Genomic DNA, 21536 nt, shown 5'->3' with positions numbered 1-21536 from the left:
TCACTCTCAAATGCTATCATACCCTTAAGAGGGAAAAGCATAACTTCACTGAAAAAAACAGCTATGGACAACTAAAAGAGATAACAGACCACATAAATCTAAAAGAAAGGGCTTACAAAATTGCAAAAAAAGCACAGATCCCACTAAATGGGAAAGATACAAAGACAATAAAGGGCCAAAAAGCAACTTATGAGATTTACTAAAAGGAATTATGAAAGGAAATGTACTGGGGCGTGAAAGTCAGTAAGAATGATTTTTCAGTTCATTCACGGGAAAGCGGGTGGTCAGAAGCAATGTTGGCATATTAAAAACTGAAAATGGTGCTATTGTCAATGACTATGGTGAAATGGCAGATATATTGAATAATTACTTTCCTTAGCATTTATAGTAACAAAAGAGGAAAGTTTGCAGGAAGATCCAATGAAATTAATAAAGAATCAGGAACAACAGCTAATAAAATTAATGTGTGTAAAATGTAGGAATGAGTAATTTAATGAAATTAAAGAGGGACAAATCCCTAAACACTGATGGTTTCTATCTGAGGTTGTTAAAGGAAATAGAAGAGCACATGTAGGAACCCTAATTGTAATCTTTCAGAGCTCCCTAGATACAGGAGTTATCCCTCCAAAACCCAGGAACTGGGGGCAAATTACTGCTGGGAAATTAGTTGAGTGTCAGGTGACAAAAGGTAGGGCTAATGGGTAGGTACTCAAATTAGCAGGATGTCAACAGTGGTGTCTCACAAGAATCGGTGTGGGCCTCAATTATTCATTGGATAATGGCACAGAAAGTCATATATCCAAATTTGTGGATGACACAAAGTAAGGCAGCATCACAAATAGTATAGATGATTGTATAAAATTACAAATGGGTATTTATAGACTAAGTGAATGGGCAGTGTGGTGCTGGAAAAGCATAGCAGGTCAGGCAGCATCCGAGGAGCAGGAAAATCAATGTTTCGGGCAAAATAGCTCTTCCATTCTTGATTTTCCTGCTCCTCAGATGCTGCCTGACCTGCTGTGCTTTTCCAGCACCACACTCTCGACTCTGATCTCCAACAGCTGCAGCCCTCACTTTCGCCTAAGTGAATGGACAAACTGTGGCAGATGGATTTCACTGTAAGAAAATGTAAGGTAATCCATTTTGAACTGATAAAGGATAGATCAGGATACTTTCTAGAAGATATAAAGTGGATGGCAAAAGAGACTTGGGGTCTTAGGTATATAGATCATTAAAATGTCTCCAATAGGTGCAGAAAATAGTCAGGAAAGCTAAGGGAATGCTGGCCTTTATAACCCTACTTACCCCCCCCCCCCCCCCCCCCCCCCCCCCCGGCTCCCTTACAGACCTGGGCACCTCACCTGAGGATGGATATTTTGGCCTTGGTGGGAGCACAATGTAGGTTTAAAAAAAATACCTGGACCTCAGAGGTTTAGATATGAGGAGAGATTAAACATATTTTTCTCTAGAATTTAGAAGGTTAAGGGGTGATCTGATTGAAGTCCTCAAGATATTAAGATGAAAAGAAAGGGTAGGTAAAGATAAATGGTTGGGGATTCTAGAACTAGAGGATGGAGACTTGGAATTAGGGCCAGACCATTCAAGTTAAATGTTAGGAATCAGTTCCATACGCAAAGGGTGGTCTTCTGCAAATAGTAGTGGATGCAGGATCAGTTGTTAATTTTAAGTCTGATGTAGATAAATTTTTGTTAAGCAAAGGTATTAAGGAATATGAGTCAAAGGCAGATATATGGTGTTAGGCCACAAATCACATTGAATGATGGAACAGGCTCCAGGATTGAATGGCCTACCTATGTACATATATCCTTCTAAAACTCTGGCGCTTAGAACAGGACATGGTATTATAGTTAAAATTGAAGAGGTGTTTAAGGGGTTTATTCTAATTATTTGCCTTTTTACTCTCTGCCCCTGTTTATAAAGCCCAGGATCCAGTATGCTACTTTAAACACTGGCTCAACCAACCCTGCCACTTTCAGTGATGTGTATCTTGTAATCCCACCATTCTTGCACCTCTTCTAGAATCATAACCTGTTGTTTTATATTGCTTCCCCATTCTTCCCACTGAATCAAATCAATTCACATTTCTCCATTTCATATAGTGTCTGCCCCTTCTCTGCCCATTCCAACAGCCTGTCTATGCTTCTTAGAATCTTAACACCATCCTGCTCACAGCTAACAATGCATCCAGGTTTTGACATCAACTTTATTGCTACACCACTGGAAATGATAAGTTGCATGATGAAATATCTATAAACTTTGTTATTCAAAGAATTTACAGAATATGAGCAAAGTCAGCAAGGATCTACCTGAAAAACAGAACATTTCAATGGGTTGGGTGGACTCCTCTTATTTCTATGCTGCTATGATGGTAATACAGTATTTAGAGCACAGAAAGCTTTTCTCATGAAAAAGGGATAATTGCACCTTTTAAGAGAAAGTTGAATAAATATTTGAAGTACAGCAAATTTTAGGGCTATGGAGTGAGAGTAAAGTATGGGGATTGATCCCAAAGTATAGTGAGCTCGTGAGTGGAACTAATTTTGGATTGATAACATTCTGAGTAGAGAGAGGGCAGTGAGATTAGCCTGTGGTTGATAGAGGTGCAAATGAGACAGGACTATGAGAGTGCGAATGGGACAGTGGGATCAGATTGGAATTGATGTAGGGCTATGGGCATAAGGAGGGGCAGTGCAATTAAATCAGAATTGCTCCAGAAATTGTCATGTAGATGATGAGCTGAATGGCCTGCCCCTTTGCAACTATCTTCTTTGGTTCTATCCCATATAGTAGGTGTTCAACATAGAGTGGGTGGGAGCTAGCAGGAAATTCTGGATTAACATCTGCAAGGATGGTGCTGAATTAGAAATTGGAAATATGCAGGAGGTTTTTGTACTTGGAATTTGAGGTGAGTGTAGGGGGGGATGTGGAGGGGGAACAGGGTATAGGGATGTAACTGATTCTCAGGATGTTCTAGACGTTTTGTGCCTGTTACCTCAAATTTCACCCACCCCACCTCCCCCACCCCACCACCCCAATCCTTCCACTATTATAGAGTCATAGAGTCATAGAGATGTACAGCATGGAAACAGACCCTTCGGTCCAACCTGTCCATGCTGACTAGATATCCCAACCCCATCTAGTTCCACCTGCCAATACCCAGCCCATATCCCTCCAAACCTTTCCTATTCATATAACCATCCAAATGCCTCTTAAATGTTGCAATTCTATCAGCCTCCACCACATCCTCTGGCAGCTCATTCCATGCACATACCACTCTCTGAGTGAAAAAGTTGCCCCTGAGGTCTCTTTTATATCTTTCCCCTCTCATCCTAAACCTATGCCCTCTAGTTCTGAACTCCCCCACTCCAGGGAAAAGGCTTTGCCTATTTATCCTATCCATGCCCCTCATAATTTTGTAAACCTCTATAAGGTCACCACTCAGCCTCCGACGCTCCAGGGAAAACAGCCCAAGCCTGTTCAGCCTCTGTCTATAGCTCAAATCCTCTAACCCTGGCAACATCCTTGTAAATCTTTTCTGAACCCTTTCAAGTTTCACAACATCTTTCCAACAGGAAGGAGACCAGAATTGCACGCAATATTCCAACAGTGGCCTAATCAATGTCCTGTACAGCATCAACATGACCACCCAACTCCTGTACTCAATACTCTGGCCAGTAAAGGAAAGCATACCAAACACCTTCTTCACTATCCTGTCTACCCGCAATTCCACTTTCAAGGAGCTATGAACCTGCACTCCAAGGTCTCTTTGTTCAGCAACACTCCCTAGGACCTTACCATTAAGTGTATAAGTCCTGCTAAGATTTGCTTTCCCAAAATGCAGCACCTCGCATTTATCTGAATTAAACTCCATCTGCCACTTCTCAGCCCATTGGCCCATCTGGTCCAGATCCTGTTGTAATCTGAGGTAACCCTCTTCGCTGTCCTCTACACCTCCAATTTTGGTGTCATCTGCAGACTTACTAACTGTACCTCTTACGCTTGCATCCAAATCATTTATGTAAATGACAAAAAGTAGAGGGCCCAGCACCGATCCTTGTGGCACTCCACTGGTCACAGGCCTCCAGTCGGAAAAACAACCCTCCACTACCACCCTCTGTCTTCTACCTTTGAGCCAGTTCTGTATCCAAATGGCTAGTTCTTCCTGTATTCCACGAGATCTAACCTTCCTAATCAGTCTCCCATGGGGAACCTTGACAAACGCCTTAATGAAGTCCATATAGATCACATCTACTGCTCTGCCCTCATTAATCTTCTTTGTTACTTCCTCAAACAACTCAATCAAGTTTGTGAGACATGATTTCCCACGCACAAAGCCATGTTGACCTTCCCTAATCAGTCCTTGCCTTTCCAAATACATGTACATCCTGTCCCTCAGGATTCCCTCCAACAACCTGCCCACCACCGAGGTCAGGCTTACTGGTCTATAGTTCCCTGGCATGTCTTTACCGCCCTTTTTAAACAGTGGCACCATGTTTGCCAACCTCCAGTCTTCCAGCACCTCACCTGTGACTATCGATGATACAAATATCTCAGCAAGAGGCCCAGCAATCACTTCTCTAGCTTCCCACAGAGTTCTCGGTTACACCTCCTGGGGATTTATCCACCCTTAACCATTTCAAGTCTCAGTGTAGAGGGAAAGAATAATTTTGATCTTGCTCCATGCTAAATTTGCCCACACACAAAACAGATCAGACACCCCCCCCCAATCCAACAAGCTAGCCCTCCAGCTTCAGTTGAAGAATGGACATTGTCAGAAATAGGCTCCATGACCTCCTTTGATGCTATAATCTCCATGATCATGAACTTCACAAAATTATTATGCAAGAACCTGCCTGACAGATGACAATAAAAATCCTCCATGTGTTGGAACCTGTTGCTATGGTTACTGTGTATAATTATTCAATTGACTTGTTTCAATATAGTTCCATGCACCATTATCTGACAGACACAACCTGGATGATGAAAGGGTTGAGTAGATTGCAGACACATAATGAAGGCTCATGTAATAAACTTCAGACCAACCCATAAACATTTAATCCTATCAAATATTTTCTTAGCGCTGAAACCTGAAGTCCATGGAAAATGCTTTCTCTTTGTTCAAACAGTCAGCAAAGAAAGGTACCCAGTTCTATCACACCCTTCTCAACATCAGAACTTCACGAACCTCTTCACACTCCGCTGAGGCAATAGAAGATGTCTCAGATTAATTTCTTATCCAAAAGGCAGCATTTCTGAGAGTACAGGACACTCTTGGCATTGACTCTCAAATAATACAACCCACCTGCATTACTGACCTCCAACAATGCAGCGCTGCTTTAATAATAACACTCCAACAATATAGTGGTCCCTCAATAAGGACCATCTACAATATAGTGCTTTCTCAATATTGATCCTCAGATAGTGCAGTGTTCCCTCATTACTGCCCCTCCAAAAGTGCAGTGCTCCCTCAGTGCTGCCCCTTTAACAGTGCAGTGCTCCCTCAGTACCACCCCTCCAACAGTGCAGCAGTCCCTCAGGACTGCACCAGGATTGTCAAACTGAATTATTTGCTTAAGTCCCCAGATGGGTTTTGAAACCTTCAGTTAAGTGGCAAGATAACATCCAAAAAACTCACCAGTGAGAATTAATACTGTGTAAGAACAATAATATTATGTGAATGTCATTCATTCCAAGTTTCCCTGCAAGTCACAAGCTATCTTGACTTGGTAATATACTGCAGTTCATTCAGTCTTTGGGCTAAAATCTTGAACTTGCTCCTTCATAGCACAGCGGATGTACCTGTACCACATGGACTGTTCAAGAGGCAATCAATCACAACTTCTCAAAGGCCAATAAACAGTAGGCTTGTTAGCAATTCCCATACCTGAGGATAATTTCTAAAAATCTAATAACATATTTATCTGATGATGTCTTCTCTCTGAAACTTGTCAAAATTATATTTGAAAGGACTATAATGTTCCTGTCCTCGCTGAATCACAATGCATAGTACCTAAGGAATTTCATTCTCACTGCAAGTCTGTCTCATTTGTCCTCACATTTCTGTGAAAATTCAACTGCCTCTTCTTGGAAATGTGACTGTTTACTTGTAACCCTCCTGTAGCCCAGGGAAATTTCACTTTTGTAGTTATTGATTAATCTGTGCACTGTATGTCTTGGTCTGAGTGATCATCAGCTAAATCTCATAAAAGAAAAGTTCCACTGTTTTGTTTGAAATTGATCCTTGTTGCCTGACAATAAAATGTTGAGCAATTTGTGTGAACCTAAATTAGCAACACCTATTGGACATTGACCGTGATGTTTAACCTCCAGATAAACTGCCAAAGGTTAGAACTTGGTCACATGTTTCAGCCATAAAGGTTTCACCCTTTGTTTTACATTAGCTACAAGGAAGTCAGATAGAGTCATGCAAGTGTACAGCATGGAAACAGAACTTTCAGTCCAACTCATCCATGCCGACCAGATATCCTAAATTAATCTAGTCCCATTTGCCAGTATTTAGCCAATATCCCTCTAAACCCTTCCTATTCATATACCCTTCCAGATGCCTTTTAAATGTTGTAATTGTACCAGTCTCCACCACTTCCTCTGGCAGCTTATTCCACAAACACACCACACTCTGCATGAAAAAGTTGCCTCTTACATCTGTTTTAAATCTTTCCCCTCTCACCTTAAACCGATGTTTTCCAGTTTTGGATTCCCCTACCTTGGAAAAAAAGGCCATGGCGATTCACTCTATCTATGCCCGTCATTATTTTATGAATATCTAAAAGGTCCCCCCTCAGCTGCCGGTACTCCAGGGAAAATAGAGCCCAGCCTATTCAGGCTCTCCCAATAGCCCAAATCCTCCAATCCTGTCAACATCCTTGTAAATCTCTTCTGCTGCCTTTCAAGTTTCACAACATCTTTCCTACAGCAGGGAGACCACAACTGAATGCAGTATTCCAAAAGTGGTCTAATCAATGTCCTATACATGACATTCAACTCTTATACTCAATGCACTGACCAATAAAGGAAAGTGTACCAAATGCCTCCTTCACAACCCTGGCTACCTGTTGTAGGAACTATGAACCTGCACCCCAAGGTCTCTTTGTTCAGCAATACTTCCCAGCACTCCACCATTGAGTGTATATGTCCTGCCCTGATATACCTTACAAAAAATGTAGCACCTCACATTTATCTAGTAACTGAAGCAACTAATGTGTAGCGTGGGTTATAAACATTTTCAGAACGAATTCACTCACAATTTACTCCCTGAGACTTGGAGGAAATTTGGCTGAAAAATTAAAAAAGATTATTTTTTCAGATTTTAAATATGCTGCCCACTTTACAATGCGTTATAGTTATTGATCATGAGGGGTCAGCTTCTTACTTGGTGATACCAGCTTTATCATTACAACCATTTGAGGAAAGGAAAATAATTTTTCAGTGAAATGTGCTTCTCTTGAGCTCAAGGCTGTTGCCTAATAACAAGACACAAATCTGCATTTGGATTCCAGTTCCACATCCCAAACCCTTTTTATACACCCAATCCAATCTGTGCAGCGAATAATTTTGCTAAGCTAGTCTATAATTGGCTGTCCATGAAATGAGAAAAACAATGTGGGGACAGACTGAAAAGTGGAAATGAGAAAGAGAATTAAAACTGACCTCAAATCCTATAATAAATAATGGGGTGTTGTGAAGGTACCAATCAACCTGAGGAAAGTACAAACTGACAATTAAGTCTAGAGCGATTCAGAAATGGTTTTCCTCCTCCCTGATCAAGCAGTTAGCAAGTGTAAGGCCCACTAGCTAGACCCCCTTCTACTCCAGGGCCTGAAGATTAACATTTACCTTAGGTATCCCATTTTTTAAATGTTCATTCATGGGAAATGGGAGTTCCTGGTTAGGCCAGCATTTAGTGCATCATCCTAATGGCCCTTGAGACGTCATTGTCTTGAACCACTTCTGTCCTTGGGGAGGAATACACTTACTGCTGTTAGGATAGAAATTCCATAATTTTAACCCAGCAACAATGATGGAATGGTGACTTATTTCCAAATGTAGATGGTATGCAGCCTGAGAGAACATGCAACTAGTGGTATTCTCATGCATCCATGGTGGTAGAGGTCAAATGCAGAAGATATTGACAAAAGAGGTTTGGTGGGTTAATGCATTACATCTTGTACACATTGCTGCCAGTGTGTCAGTGGTGAAGGGAATGAACATTTAATGAAGTGGATTGGCAGCCAGTGAAGTGGCCTGCTTTGTTCTAGATGGTGTAAAGCTTCTTGAATGTTGTAGAAGCTGCATCCACTACGCAAATGTATTCATTCACACTCCTAACTTGTGCCTTGCAGATGGTGGACAGGCATTACTGATATAGAAGGTCAGTCATTGTGGAATTCCTAGCCTCTGACCTGCTCTTATAGCCATAGTATTTAGATGGTATTTACTGTTCTGAAGGTGGGTCACTGGACCCAAAATTGTAATTCTGATTTCTTTCCACAATGCTGCCAGACCTGCTGAGATTTTCCTGCAATTTCTGTTTTCTTTAGATGGCAGTTTAGTTTCCGGTCAATGGTAACCACCAGAGAGTTAGTATTAGGAGATTCAGTGATGGTCATGGTATGGAATGTTAAGAGGAGATAATTAGATTCTGTCTTGTTGGTGATAGTCATTACCTGCCATTTTTGGGAAATGGGTGTTGCTTGCCAATTTTTAGTCAAGTCTGGATGTTATCCCAGGTCTTGCTGCAATTGGACACTAGCTGTTTCAGTATTTGAAGAGTCGCAAATGAATCCTGATTCTGTGATTTCCAGGCAACTAAAATGAGCTCATTTCTAACCCAGCAACAACAACTGTGAAAACGACCACACCCCATGGAAATGGAACACCTAAACCACCAACTAAACCTCCTGGGACTGGGCCAACCAGTCCATCAAAAGTCCCTCCTGGAACCCCCCAAGGATCCACAACAACAAAGCCAGCTGGACCCGGACCAACAAGCACAAAACCTCAGGTCTCTGGATTAATAACAACAAATAATCCTGAGCCTCCAGGGTCAATAACTCCATCCAGGAAACCACCCGATGGACCCGGAACAACAAGTAAGCCAGCTGGTCTTACATCATGTCACTCTCACACAGTCACTGTCACTTACTCATCCCCATGATCACGCTGTACTGTTCGGATGGGCTTCACTTAAACTTAGCTGCGGCTGGTGTCTTGGCAATTCAAATAATGGGCCGGAGCTAGGGCTTTGAATTATAAAGAAAGGAGAATTCAAGCTGAGGGGAGATTTATCAGCGTGAAGGGAAAGGTCAAGGCCACAGAGCAGTGCAACAATTTGTGTAAATTTAAATGGTTTGTAATAAGAACTAATGATAAGTTTAACTGCAATTTGAGCAATGAATAATATTAAATCAGGAGGAAATTTGGAAAATAATTCAAGGCATTTTATCAAATTTAGAACTTCTCGTAACAAGACACAAAATGCATAGTACCAGTAGAGCATATGTAGTTAGCAGAAAATGAGAAGGGGATGTTGATAGATTTAGTGAATGGACAAAACTGTGGCAGGTGGATTTCAATGTAAATATGTGTGTGGCTATCTATTTTGGGCAGAAAATGGATAGATCAGGATACTTTCTAGAAGTTACAAAGAATGGATGTTCAAAGACACTCGGGGTTCAGCTGCACAGATCTTTAAAATGTCTCAAACAGGTGCAGACAATAGTCAGGAAAGCTAAGAAAATGCTAGTCTTTATATCTAGAGGACTGGAGTACAAGATGCAGATGTTATGCTGCAGTTGCACAAAGCGCTGGTTAGACCACACTTGGAGGACTGTTAGCAGATCTGAGCACCACACCATATGAAGGATATATTGGCCATGAACGGAGTACAACATAATTTTACAAGAATAATAATGGGACTTCTGAAGTTTAGATATGAGGAGAAATTACACAAATTTATCTCTAGAATTTAGAGGTTGATTTGATTGAAGTCTTCAAGATATTAAGAGGAAAAATAAAGATAAATGATTTCCACTAATTGTGGATTCTAGAACTAAGTGATAGAGATTGAGAATTAAGGCCAGACCATTTACGTTAAGTGTTAGGAAGCAGCTCCATACGCAAAGGGTGGTAGATATTTCGAACTGTCTTCTGCAAATGGTAGTGGATGCAGGGTCAGTTGTTAATTTTAAATCTGAAATACATAAATTGTTGTTAAGCAAAGGTGTTAAGGGATATGAGTCAAAGGTGGGTACATGGTGTTAGACCACAAATCTCATTTAATGGTGGAACAGGCTCCAGGGCTGAATGGCCTACTCCTGTTTCTATGTTCCTATGTACATATATCCTTCCAAATATCCAGTGCTTAGATCAGGACATTACGGCTGAAGAAGTGATTTAAAGGGTTTATTCTAAAATATCTGCTTTTGTACACCTTGCCCCAATTAAAAAGCCCAGGATCCAGTACACTACTTTAGACACTGGCTCAACCTACCCTGCCACTTCCAGTGATTTGCATATACATATATCTCGCAATGCCTCCATCCCTGCACCCCCTTTAGAATCATCCCTGTTGTTTATATTGCTTCTCCATTCTTCCCACCAAATCAAATCAAATCAATTCACATTTCTCAGTTTCATATGCTGTCTGCCACTTCACTGCTCATTCCAGCAGCTTGTCTCTGCTCCTTAGAATCTTTGCACCATCCTGCTCACAGTTCACAATGCATCCAGGTTTTGACATGGTTTTTAATCGCTAAATGACCAGAAACGATAAGTTGCATGATGAAATATCCATAAACTCTGTTATCCAAAGATATGGAGCAAAGTGGATATGCATGGAAGAGGTCAGCAATTATGTAATTGAAAAGCAGAACAGTTTCAAAGTGTTGCGTGGACTCTTTGTGTGCTGCTACCATGGTAATATTTAGAGCATAGGAAGCTTTCTCACAACAAATGGATAATTGTACCTTTTAAGGGAAAGTTGAATAAATGTTTTAAATGGACGAGTTTGTAGTGCTATGGAGTAAAAGTGAGGTATTGGGATTAGATTGGATTGATCTCAGACTATAGCAAGCGTGTGAGTGGAATTAGTTTTGGATTGATACTGGGCTATGAGGAGAGAGAGAGGGCAGTGAGATTAGCTCTTCACACTCATGCGGGACAGCGAAAGATGTCTTAGATTAATTTCTCATCCAAATGGCAGCACTTCTGAGAGTACAGGACACACTTGGCATTGACTATCAAATAATTCAACACCCTTGCATCACTGATCCTCCAAACGTGCAGCACTGCTTTAGTAAAAACTCTTCAACAATTTAGTGGTCTGTCAGGATGAACTATCTATAATTGAGGGAGTGCTCCCTCAATATTGATCCTTTGATAGTGCAGTGTTCCCTCAGTACTGTCCCTCCAACAGTGCAGCACTCCCTCAGGTCTGCACCAGGACTATCAAGCTGGATTATTTGCTCAAGTGTCCGGAATGGATTTGAATCCTCAGTTAGGTGGCAAGATAATGTCCAAAAACTCACAACTGAGAATTAAAACCATGAAAGAACAATAATATTATGTGAATGTCATTCATTCCAGGTTTCCCTGCAAGTCACATACTACCCTGATTTGGAAATACAGGTATACTGCAATTCCCTCAGTCATTGGTTAAAATCCTGAACTCCCTCCTAGATAGCACAGTGGATATACTGGTACTACATGAACTGTAGTGGTTCAAGAGGCAATCAATCACAACTTCTCAAAGGCATTTAGGGATGGGCAATATATATGAGGTTTGTTAGCTATTCCATATCCTGAGGATAATTTATAAAATCTAATATCACATCTATTTGACATTATCTTTCCTCTGAAACTTATATCAAAATTATATTTGAAAGAACTGTAATGTTCCTGTCCTCACCGAATCACAATGCATGGTACCCACAGGATTTCATTCTCATAGCAAGTCCGTCTCATTCTTTCTCATGTTTCCTTCAAAATCCAACTGCTGCTTATTGGAAATTTGACAGTTTATTAATAACCCTCCTGTACTCCTGGGGGAACCTCTCTCTTCCTTGTAACTGGAATTATTTATCTGTCTATGCACTGTGTCTCAGTTTGAGTGATCATCAGCTGAACCATTTAAAAAACATTCCACTGTTTTGTTTGAACTAGGTCCTTGTTGCCTGACAATAAAATATTGAGCAATTTGTATGAATCTAAATTGGCAACACCTATTGGACATTGACCATGATGTTTAATGTCCAGATAAAGTGCCAAAGGTTAAGAAATGGTGAAGAGTTTCAACCGTAAAAGTTTCACCCTTTGTTTTATATAGCTACAAGGAAACTTGAGGAAATGTACATGTAGCATAGGTTGTAAATATTTTCAGGAAGAATTCACTCACAATTTATTTCCAGAGAAATTAAAAAAGACATATTTTGTTAGATTTCAAATATGATGCCCATTGTATAATGCATTATAATTAGTCGTCATGAGCGGTAACTTTTGTGTTAGTGATACCAGCTTCAGCATTATTGCCATTTAAGGAAAGGAAAAGAATTTTTCAGTGAAATGGGTTTGTCTTGAGCTTCAAGGCTGCTGCTTAATTACAAGGCACAGATCTGCACCAGGATTCCAATATTACATCCAAACCTGTTTGTATACACTCAATCCGACCTGTGCCACATTAAATTTTGAAAAACAAATCTGTAACTGGCTGTCCACGAAGTAAGGAAAATAATGTGGGTACTGAGAAACGGAAAAGAGAAAATAAGAAAGAGAATTAAAACTGACCTCGAATCCTATAATGAATAATTGGTGTGTTGCTAATGTACCTATGGCCCTGATGGATGTACAATAAACTGACAATTAAGTCTGAAGAGGTTCCGAAGTGGTTTTCCTCCTTCCTGACCAAGCAGTTCACAGGTGTAAGGTTCATTAGCCAGATCTCCTTCCACTCCAGGGCCTGAAGATCATCATTTACCTCAGGTATCCCAATTTTTAAATAATCATTCATGGGAAATAGGAATTCCTGGTTAGGCAATCATTTATCCAAATTTCCTAATAGCCCTTAGGACGTCCACATCTTGAACCGCTTTTGTCCTTGGGGAGAAATACCCAGAGTGTTGTTAGGAAAAAAATTCCAGAATTTCATCCAGCGACAATGAGAGATTGGCAATATATTTCCAAATTTAGATGGTGTGCAGCCTGAGGGAACTTGCAGGTAGCAGTGTTTCCTTGCACCCATGGCCCCTGTCCTTCTAGGTGGTAGAGGTATTAATAAAACAGCTTTGGTGAGTTAATGCACTACATCTATGTGTATATTATACACATTGCTGCTGAAGTGTCAGTGGTGAATGGAATGAACATTTAATGAGGTGGATTGGCAGCCAGTGAAGTGGCCTGTTTTGTTCTAGATGGTGTAAAGCTTCTTGAATGTTGTAGAAGCTGCATCCACTACGCAAATGTATTCATTCACACTCCTAACTTGTGCCTTGCAGATGGTGGACAGGCATTACTGATATAGAAGGTCAGTCATTGTGGAATTCCTAGCCTCTGACCTGCTCTTATAGCCATAGTATTTAGATGGTATTTACTGTTCTGAAGGTGGGTCACTGGACCCAAAATGGTAATTCTGATTTCTTTCCACAATGCTGCCAGACCTGCTGAGATTTTCCTGCAATTTCTGTTTTTCTTTAGATGGCAGTTTAGTTTCCGGTCAATGGTAACCACCAGAGAGTTAGTATTAGGAGATTCAGTGATGGTCATGGTATGGAATGTTAAGAGGAGATAATTAGATTCTGTCTTGTTGGTGATAGTCATTACCTGCCATTTTTGGGAAATGGGTGTTGCTTGCCAATTTTTAGTCAAGTCTGGATGTTATCCCAGGTCTTGCTGCAATTGGACACTAGCTGTTTCAGTATTTGTTTCAGGCAACTAAAATGAGCTCATTTCTAACCCAGCAACAACAACTGTGAAAACGACCACACCCCATGGAAATGGAACACCTAAACCACCAACTAAACCTCCTGGGACTGGGCCAACCAGTCCATCAAAAGTCCCTCCTGGAACCCCCCAAGGATCCACAACAACAAAGCCAGCTGGACCCGGACCAACAAGCACAAAACCTCAGGTCTCTGGATCAATAACAACAAATAATCCTGAGCCTCCAGGGTCAATAACTCCATCCAGGAAACCACCCGATGGACCCGGAACAACAAGTAAGCCAGCTGGTCTTACATCACGTCACTCTCACACAGTCACTGTCACTTACTCATCCCCATGATCACGCTGTACTGTTCAGATGGGCTTCACTTAAACTTAGCTGGGGCTGGTGTCTTGGCAATTCAAATAATGGGCAGGAGCTAGGGTTTTGAATTATAAAGAAAGGAGAACTTAAACTGAGGGGAGACTTATCAGCGTGAAGGGAAAGGTCAAGGCCACAGAGCAGTAAATTTGTGTAAATTTAAATGGTTTGTAATAAGAACTAATGATAAGTTTAATTGCAACTTGACCAATGAATAAGGTTAGATCAGGAGGAAATTTGAAAAAAAAAACTAAAGGATTTTTATCAAATGCAGAATTGTTTGTAACAAGAGAAGCAAATTGAATGGTACAAGTAGAGCTGAATGGGTTCAGTCTAACGTTATTACAGAAACATGGGGCTAGATTAAATACTGCCTATTGCAGAGGGAATTGTTCTGGGACCCAGCTAGCTACAGGAAATGCCAGATATCAGTCTCCTAGCTGTGGAAAAGCCTCCCCGATTAAGTCAAAAGGCAACACTCCAACACAGAATTCCCAGATACTACTGACAGTCAGGTTCATTAATGAACCAATTAATGCCCATTAAAACTGAGCCCCCACCATTCAGCGAGATTCATTTGTGGCAGAGCAGTTTACAGAAGTTTGATTAGTCTATTCCTGCTCTAAATTCATACATTAACACGACACACACAGCATTCCTTTATCCTTAGAAAGCTATTCAGGAAACTCTTCACAGGAGAGGGTATGTCCTCATTATCAGGTACTTTGTGGTTGATGGATCCTGTCATTGGGAAGCGGGTCCTATTGAAAATCACTCCCCTGCCCTTCCCTAAGGCTCCCCTGCATCCTCCTCATGTCAGAAGTCACACAAAACCGGGTTATAGTCCAACACGTTTATTCGAAATCTCACAAGCTGTCGGAGTGCAGTCCCTTCATCAGGTGGAGTGAGAGAGCAGGCCCTCCTCCTATGACCACCACAGTCAAAGAAGGGGTGGTTTTTGGGGAAGGGGAGTCCAGCCTACCAAGTGATGCTGGCTAATCAGAGGTTATTCATCACTACAGCACCAGTAGGAGCAGGGCTGCTGGTGACATTGCACCTGCCAGAGATCCAGGCACCCATGACCGTAGGTGAGAGAAGGTGGGATGGCAATCAGGGGCTGGGGGCTGTCCAGTCCTGGATTCTTCACACAGAAGCTCCATTGAGAGTTTTATGTAATATCATAAGGTACCGAATAGAATGTGAGATGTGTGATGTTGACTGATGCAATATGTTGGGCAGGCTTTGCTAAAATATATGTGTCTAGATTAGAGTGGTGCTGGAAAAGTACTGCAGGTCAGGCAGCATCTGAGGAGTGGGAAAATCGACGTTTCAGGCAAAAGCCCTTCATCAGGGCTTGAAATTCTTGGTGAGAAGTCCATTGGACCGCCTTTCTCTCCCATTGTCAACTAAGAACATATGTGGGGGTTGCTGCTTGCTGCTAATCTCCTTTGCCACACAGGGCCTCTTCATGCATCCCTTATCTCCCATCACTCCATGATTCAAGGACTCAGATGGCAGCAGTGCTGGAAGCAGTCTGCACGACTTTGTGGCATTGTGCCACTGTGGAGGTAGCCTCCGATTGGCCAACAGCTCATTGGGTAGGACTTCTGCCCCCACCCCCACCACATCCCTCCAAGCTCCTTAATTCCTGGGAAGAAGGTTCACCATTGGCCTCTTGAGTGTCTGAGAAGAATAAGACATAATGGACCTTCTCGTAAAAATACAACATGGGGATCTCACCAATGGCTAAGGTCTCCGTCATTTCTGCAACATTCTGTCTAACGTCTTCTTAAATGGCTCGTGACGATAGTTTTGATTCAATAAACTCTTATGACTCACCTTGGCATGTTTTTACCCTGAAGCCATTGAATGTTTTAAAGAAGAAATTAGATATCGTTCTTAGGGCTTGTGATTCGGAGATGCTGGTGTTGGACTGGGGTGTACAAAGTTAAAAATCACACAACACCAGGTAGTCCAACAGGTTTAATTGGAAGCACACTAGCTTTCGGAGTGATGTTCCTTCATCAGGTGATAGTCTTAGGGCTAAAGGGATCAAAGGGTATGGGGAGAAAGTGAGAATGGGGTACTAAGTTGGATGATCAGCCGTGATCATATTGAACGGCCTATTCCTATCATCTATGTTACCATGTTTACTAATTAATTGTATAAAATAAATACAAGTTATTATGGGTTGTGCAACTGGAGGTGGGTATGAAGAGGGGTGAATATGTGGACTGATTGGATACAAGGGTAATAGTTCTAAATTAGATATATTTCTAGATTGGGTTAACAAGCTCAAAGTTTATGCTGTTTCTGCATCCATAGTATTCAATAAGAATTTTTTTTTGATAATTGATATCACAGAGATTCAATGTGCCATTTGTTTCAATAAAATGCTGTTTTCCAGGCTCACCAGCAGTAAACCCAAGGCTGAAGTATGAAGCCAAACACATGGCAGCTCTTGGAGTTCCATTAGCCATATTGCTCATTATTTGTTTCATCATCATTGGAATTCTTCTCCACAAAATCCATAGAGGGAAAATGGAATGGGAAAAACTACAGGACGGATCAGTGAATAAGGTAAAAATTGTGAGTGGCTGAACCCTGAGGTACCTGAACAGAGAAACCTATCTGCCTGGTTAGACAAACCTTGAAAAAGCTTGTCCCAGATGAAGAGTGGGATATGATAGAATTTTATATCTAAAAACTTCTTGGGTATCATTTCAAAGTCTATTGATGACCCAAAACTCAGATATATGGTAAAAAAACAAGGAAAGTGATTAAAGGCTTGCTGAAACAAATGCAATTCAGTGCAGAAAGAGGTGAACTGATATATTTTACTAAGGAGAATGAAGAGAGACAATCTAAAATAACTGGAACAAGCATTGAATTAAGGCCATTTGGCCCCTCTATAATATAATGATTGATTGATTGGATTGTGGCCTTAACTCCACTTTCCCATCTACTATCAATAACTTTTCACTTCCTTAGCGGTCATTAATCAATCTATCTATCTCTGCCTTAAAGGTATTTAATAATTCCACCTCTGCTGTTTTCTGAAGACAGTACCAAATAAATCTCACTATCCTTTGAGAGAAAGAAATTCCTTCTTTTCTCAGTCTTAATTAAATCAGGTTCTCTAGTCTTTGTTTCTCCCACGAAGGGAAACATCCTTTTAGCATCCATCCTATCAAGTCATCTTAAGATCTTATGTGTTTCAGTAAGATCACGTCTCATTCTTGGAAACTATACTGGAAAGGGGCCCAACCTATTCAACCTTTCGTCATAGGATAATCCTCCTCTTCAAAAAATATTAGTGAAGTGCATCTATATCCTTTCTTAGCTAAAAAGACCAAAACTTTAAACAGTGCTCCAGATGTGGCCTCACCAATGCTCAATACAACTGTAGCAAAATATCCCAACTTTTATAGTCAATTCCTGTATCAATAAACACAATATTCTATATGTCTTCCTAATCACTTGCTGCAACCATGTACTAACGTATTGTGATTCTTGTACCAGGACTCCCAGATATCTCTGTCAATCTCTGTCCTTGTATAAGATATGGTGCTTTTCCATTCATCCGCCAAAGTTTACAGTTGCCTACGAAATACTCCATCTGCTAAAGTTTTGCCCACTCACTTAATCTATCCATATCTATTTATGTCCTCTTCACATTCCTACCTATCTCAGTATCATGAGCAAATTGAGCAAACATATATTCATCCAAGCCGTCTGTCCATCTCAACCTTGAATTTACTTAATGATCCAGCCTTGACAACTCTCTGTGGTAAAGAATTTCACAGATTCACTACTTCAGAGAAAAATTCTTCCTTATCTCCATCATAACTGGGCAAGCACTTATTCTGAGATTATGTTCCTTGGTCCTAGATGTTTTCCCACAAGTGGGATCAACTTTTTCACATCTAGTCTGTCAAGTTCTCGAAGATTTTTATATTTTCTAATAAGATTGCCTCTCATTCTGCTAAACTCCAATGAGAACATGCCCAACCTATTCAGTCTCTCCTCATAAGACAGTCTGCCCATGTGGTGGATTAGTGTAATGAACTTCTCTGGACTGCTTTAAATGTAAGTATATCTTTCCTTAGATAGGGGTGCAAAATTGGTCACAATATTCCAGCTGTGGTCTGATGAATATCTTGTACAGTTTTCAAAAGAGCTCCCTATTTTTATACTTCATTTTCTTGGAAATAAATGGCAATATTCTATTTGCCTTCCCTATACCTGCTGAAATTGGATGCTAGCTTTTTAGTGATTTATGCACAAGGACTTACAAATTCTTTGGTATCATAGCTTTCTATAGTCTTTCTCATTTATATAATATTTAATCCTCTAATCCTTCTGCCACCATGCGTAATCTTACATTTTACCACATAATGCAATCTGCCACTCACTTAACCTGTGCCCCTCTACAGACACTTTGTGTCATCCTCACCACTTATTTTTTCATTTATTGTTGAGTCCTCTGCAAATTTGGCTACTCTTACTTTTCTCATCCAAGTCATTAATATATATAATAAATATCTGTGGCCCCAGCACTAATCCCTGTGGCAGCACCGAATTACCAGAATGTTACTGGGAGGTAGGGTAGGGAGAAGTGAAACTGTAATGAGAATTATTCAAGAATTGTTACAGCGCATCTCTCTCAGGGCCAGCCCATTGTAGAGTTCCAGAAGACCAATGAAAGGTCATTTGGCTCAACATATTGGCGTCAGTTTTTTGAAGTAACTACGCAGTTAGTTTTACTCCACTATGCATTCCTATTATCATTCTAACATTCTAGAGGCCTGGGTTCAAATCCCACCTTGACAGATGGTGGAATTTGAATTCAGTATAGAATCTGGAATTCAGGGTCTGATGATAACTATGAAATATTGCCAACAGTTAGAAAAAAAACATCTGGTTTACTAATGTCTTTTAGGGAAGGAAATCTGCCATTCTTACGTGGCCTGGCCTATGTATAATTCTACACCCACAGCATTGTTGGAAACTAGGAATAGGCAATAAATGCTGGCCCAGCCAGAGACACTCACCTGCTATGAGTGAATTAAAAAAATAACAAAGTAGTTTGCTTACACAGTGGATGGTTGTGACCTGGAATCCATTGCCTATAATGGCAGTAGAAGCAAGTTCCATAACAACTCTCAAAAGAGAAGCAGACAACTTGATAGTGAAAGTGAGGTAGAACTATAGGGAATGCATAGTGGAGTAAGACTAACTGCATAGTTACTTCAAAAAACTGACACCAATATGTTGAGCTAAATGGCCTTTTCTTGGTCTTGTGGAAGTCTACAATGGGCTGGCCCTGGGAGGGATGCGCTATAACAATTCTTGAATAATTCTCTTTTCACTTTCACTTCATCCACACCTACATATTTGCCCAGAGTGACATCATGGTATCTTGTTCTACCAGTTCTACCTCACCACTATGTCACTCAAGGTGGCAGGAGGAGATAAGTCACCCCCTCAAACCTGTTCAACTACTCCATAAGGTCATAGTTGCTCTCTGAACTGAACTAAATTTACCCACATTTGCTTCATTTTATGCAATAATCTTAGCCCAAAAATTATCAATCTGAAATTAGAAAATTCCAACTGGCCTCCAGCTTTCACAGTCCTTTAAGGGATCTATAGTGTGGTGCTTTCCTTCCCCACTCCTTAATTGTTTGTCAGTCACAATAAGAATAATCTTGAATGTTAATAGAGATCTAACAGTTATACTATCACAAAAGTATTCTTTATAGACTATTGATGTGTATAATTGACCCTGCCCTCACTCTTTACCAATAAATGGAATTAGGTAATTACAAGAACTCTTTTCTCCATTGCAGTTTTCCAGAGGTTCAATTACATCACACAGTGACAAGCTGCAATTTGAAAATGAAGGATATTTGGAGGAAGCAAAATCTGAGGGGACCAAAAAATCAAGTTGGCCAAGGTGGAAGAATCCTCCCATCTTCGAATCTGCTGGGCTGGCTACTATCCTCGATCCACCAATGGAAAACAGCAAACCAACAGGATCTTCAGAAATCCAATCTGCCACCATGTCCCAAAGTTATTCCACAGTCCAGGAAAATGACAAAGTGCAGCACTCCCCAGAAGAGATTGAGAATGACACAGAGGTGAAATCCATTCTCACCAAGGAGAGGAAGTCGGATGAAGGCTACAAAGCCGTCTGGTTTAAGGAAGATATCGAGCCAGAAGCAAATGAAGAACATGTAATAGAGAGGCATGATGATGGAGAAGAGGGAGAGGAAAGTGACCTTGATCCTGACAACAGGAACAAAGATGGGTCTGTGTTAAAACTGAAGTCAGATGATGAAGATTCTATCACCCTTTAGATCCATCAACAGCTTACTCACAAAAGCAGAAAATAAGAAATTTTTATAAATTAATGCACAGTATGGGTTGCTTTTTCCAGGATGTTTAGAAGTGCCCCAGAGCTGGTATCTGTGGAACACTGTAGGCATCTTAAAGAACATGCTGCCAAGAGCAAGCCCATCTACATTGTATAATCAAGGTGCCCACATGTGTCTACATTTTACCCATAACTCTCTTCACTCAAACATTCAATAAAAGTGGCACTGTCTCCAATTTAAACTCACAAGAATAATGATTATCTTCCATTTCCATTAAATCCATATTTCAAAAGATCTGAAGTGTAATTTTTAAAAAAGCAAATTCTGCACATAAAAGTTTCACAATATCTACTGATGAGTTGCAGTGAATTTCCAAACTGATCTCGTTGCCCATAGCCTTGCATCAACCCCAAACAAATCTCATTGTCTCAAGTTCTTCGCAGACCAGTATCAAACCCAAAATAATCCTACTACTCTGAAAATGTCATTCAACTCAAAACTTCATCTCTAGTCCTCTCTCCACAAATGCTACCAGACCATTCTCTTTTGTTCACAGGATGTCAGTGACTTTATCGCCCATCCCTAATTGACAATTAATTGATAAACAAGAATGAGGAAGGGAGATCCAGGATTTGAACTGATTGACAGTGATATAGTTTCAAGTTGGTGAATGATTTAGTAGGGATCTTGTAGGTGGTAGTGTTCCATGTATCTTTTACCATTGTTCTTATAGCTGGTAGAGATTGAGGATTTGGAAGGTGTTGTTGGAAGAACCGAGGTGTGTTACTGCATAGCCCTATAACAATCCTAAAGTAATTCCA

The 21536-nt window shown here is 40.6% G+C and overlaps 1 protein-coding gene across 1 annotated transcript in view; it reads left to right on the top strand.

Annotated features, from left to right (window-relative positions):
- cdhr5b (cadherin-related family member 5b) overlaps nucleotides 1-20697 on the top strand; it is a 66790-nt gene extending 46093 nt beyond the window's left edge. The window contains exons 15-18 of the mRNA XM_043706407.1: nucleotides 8874-9131; nucleotides 13992-14249; nucleotides 16743-16915; nucleotides 20188-20697. Of these exons, the coding sequence (XP_043562342.1) occupies nucleotides 8874-9131; nucleotides 13992-14249; nucleotides 16743-16915; nucleotides 20188-20697 (1199 nt within the window). The remainder of the gene's footprint in view (nucleotides 1-8873; nucleotides 9132-13991; nucleotides 14250-16742; nucleotides 16916-20187) is intronic.
- Nucleotides 20698-21536: the final 839 nt, after the last annotated feature.

This window comes from Chiloscyllium plagiosum, chromosome 16, assembly GCF_004010195.1.
Source record: "Chiloscyllium plagiosum isolate BGI_BamShark_2017 chromosome 16, ASM401019v2, whole genome shotgun sequence".
NCBI lineage: Eukaryota > Metazoa > Chordata > Chondrichthyes > Orectolobiformes > Hemiscylliidae > Chiloscyllium > Chiloscyllium plagiosum.
Note: the sequence above shows the minus strand (reverse complement) of the source record. Positions and strands in the feature narration are given on the sequence as shown.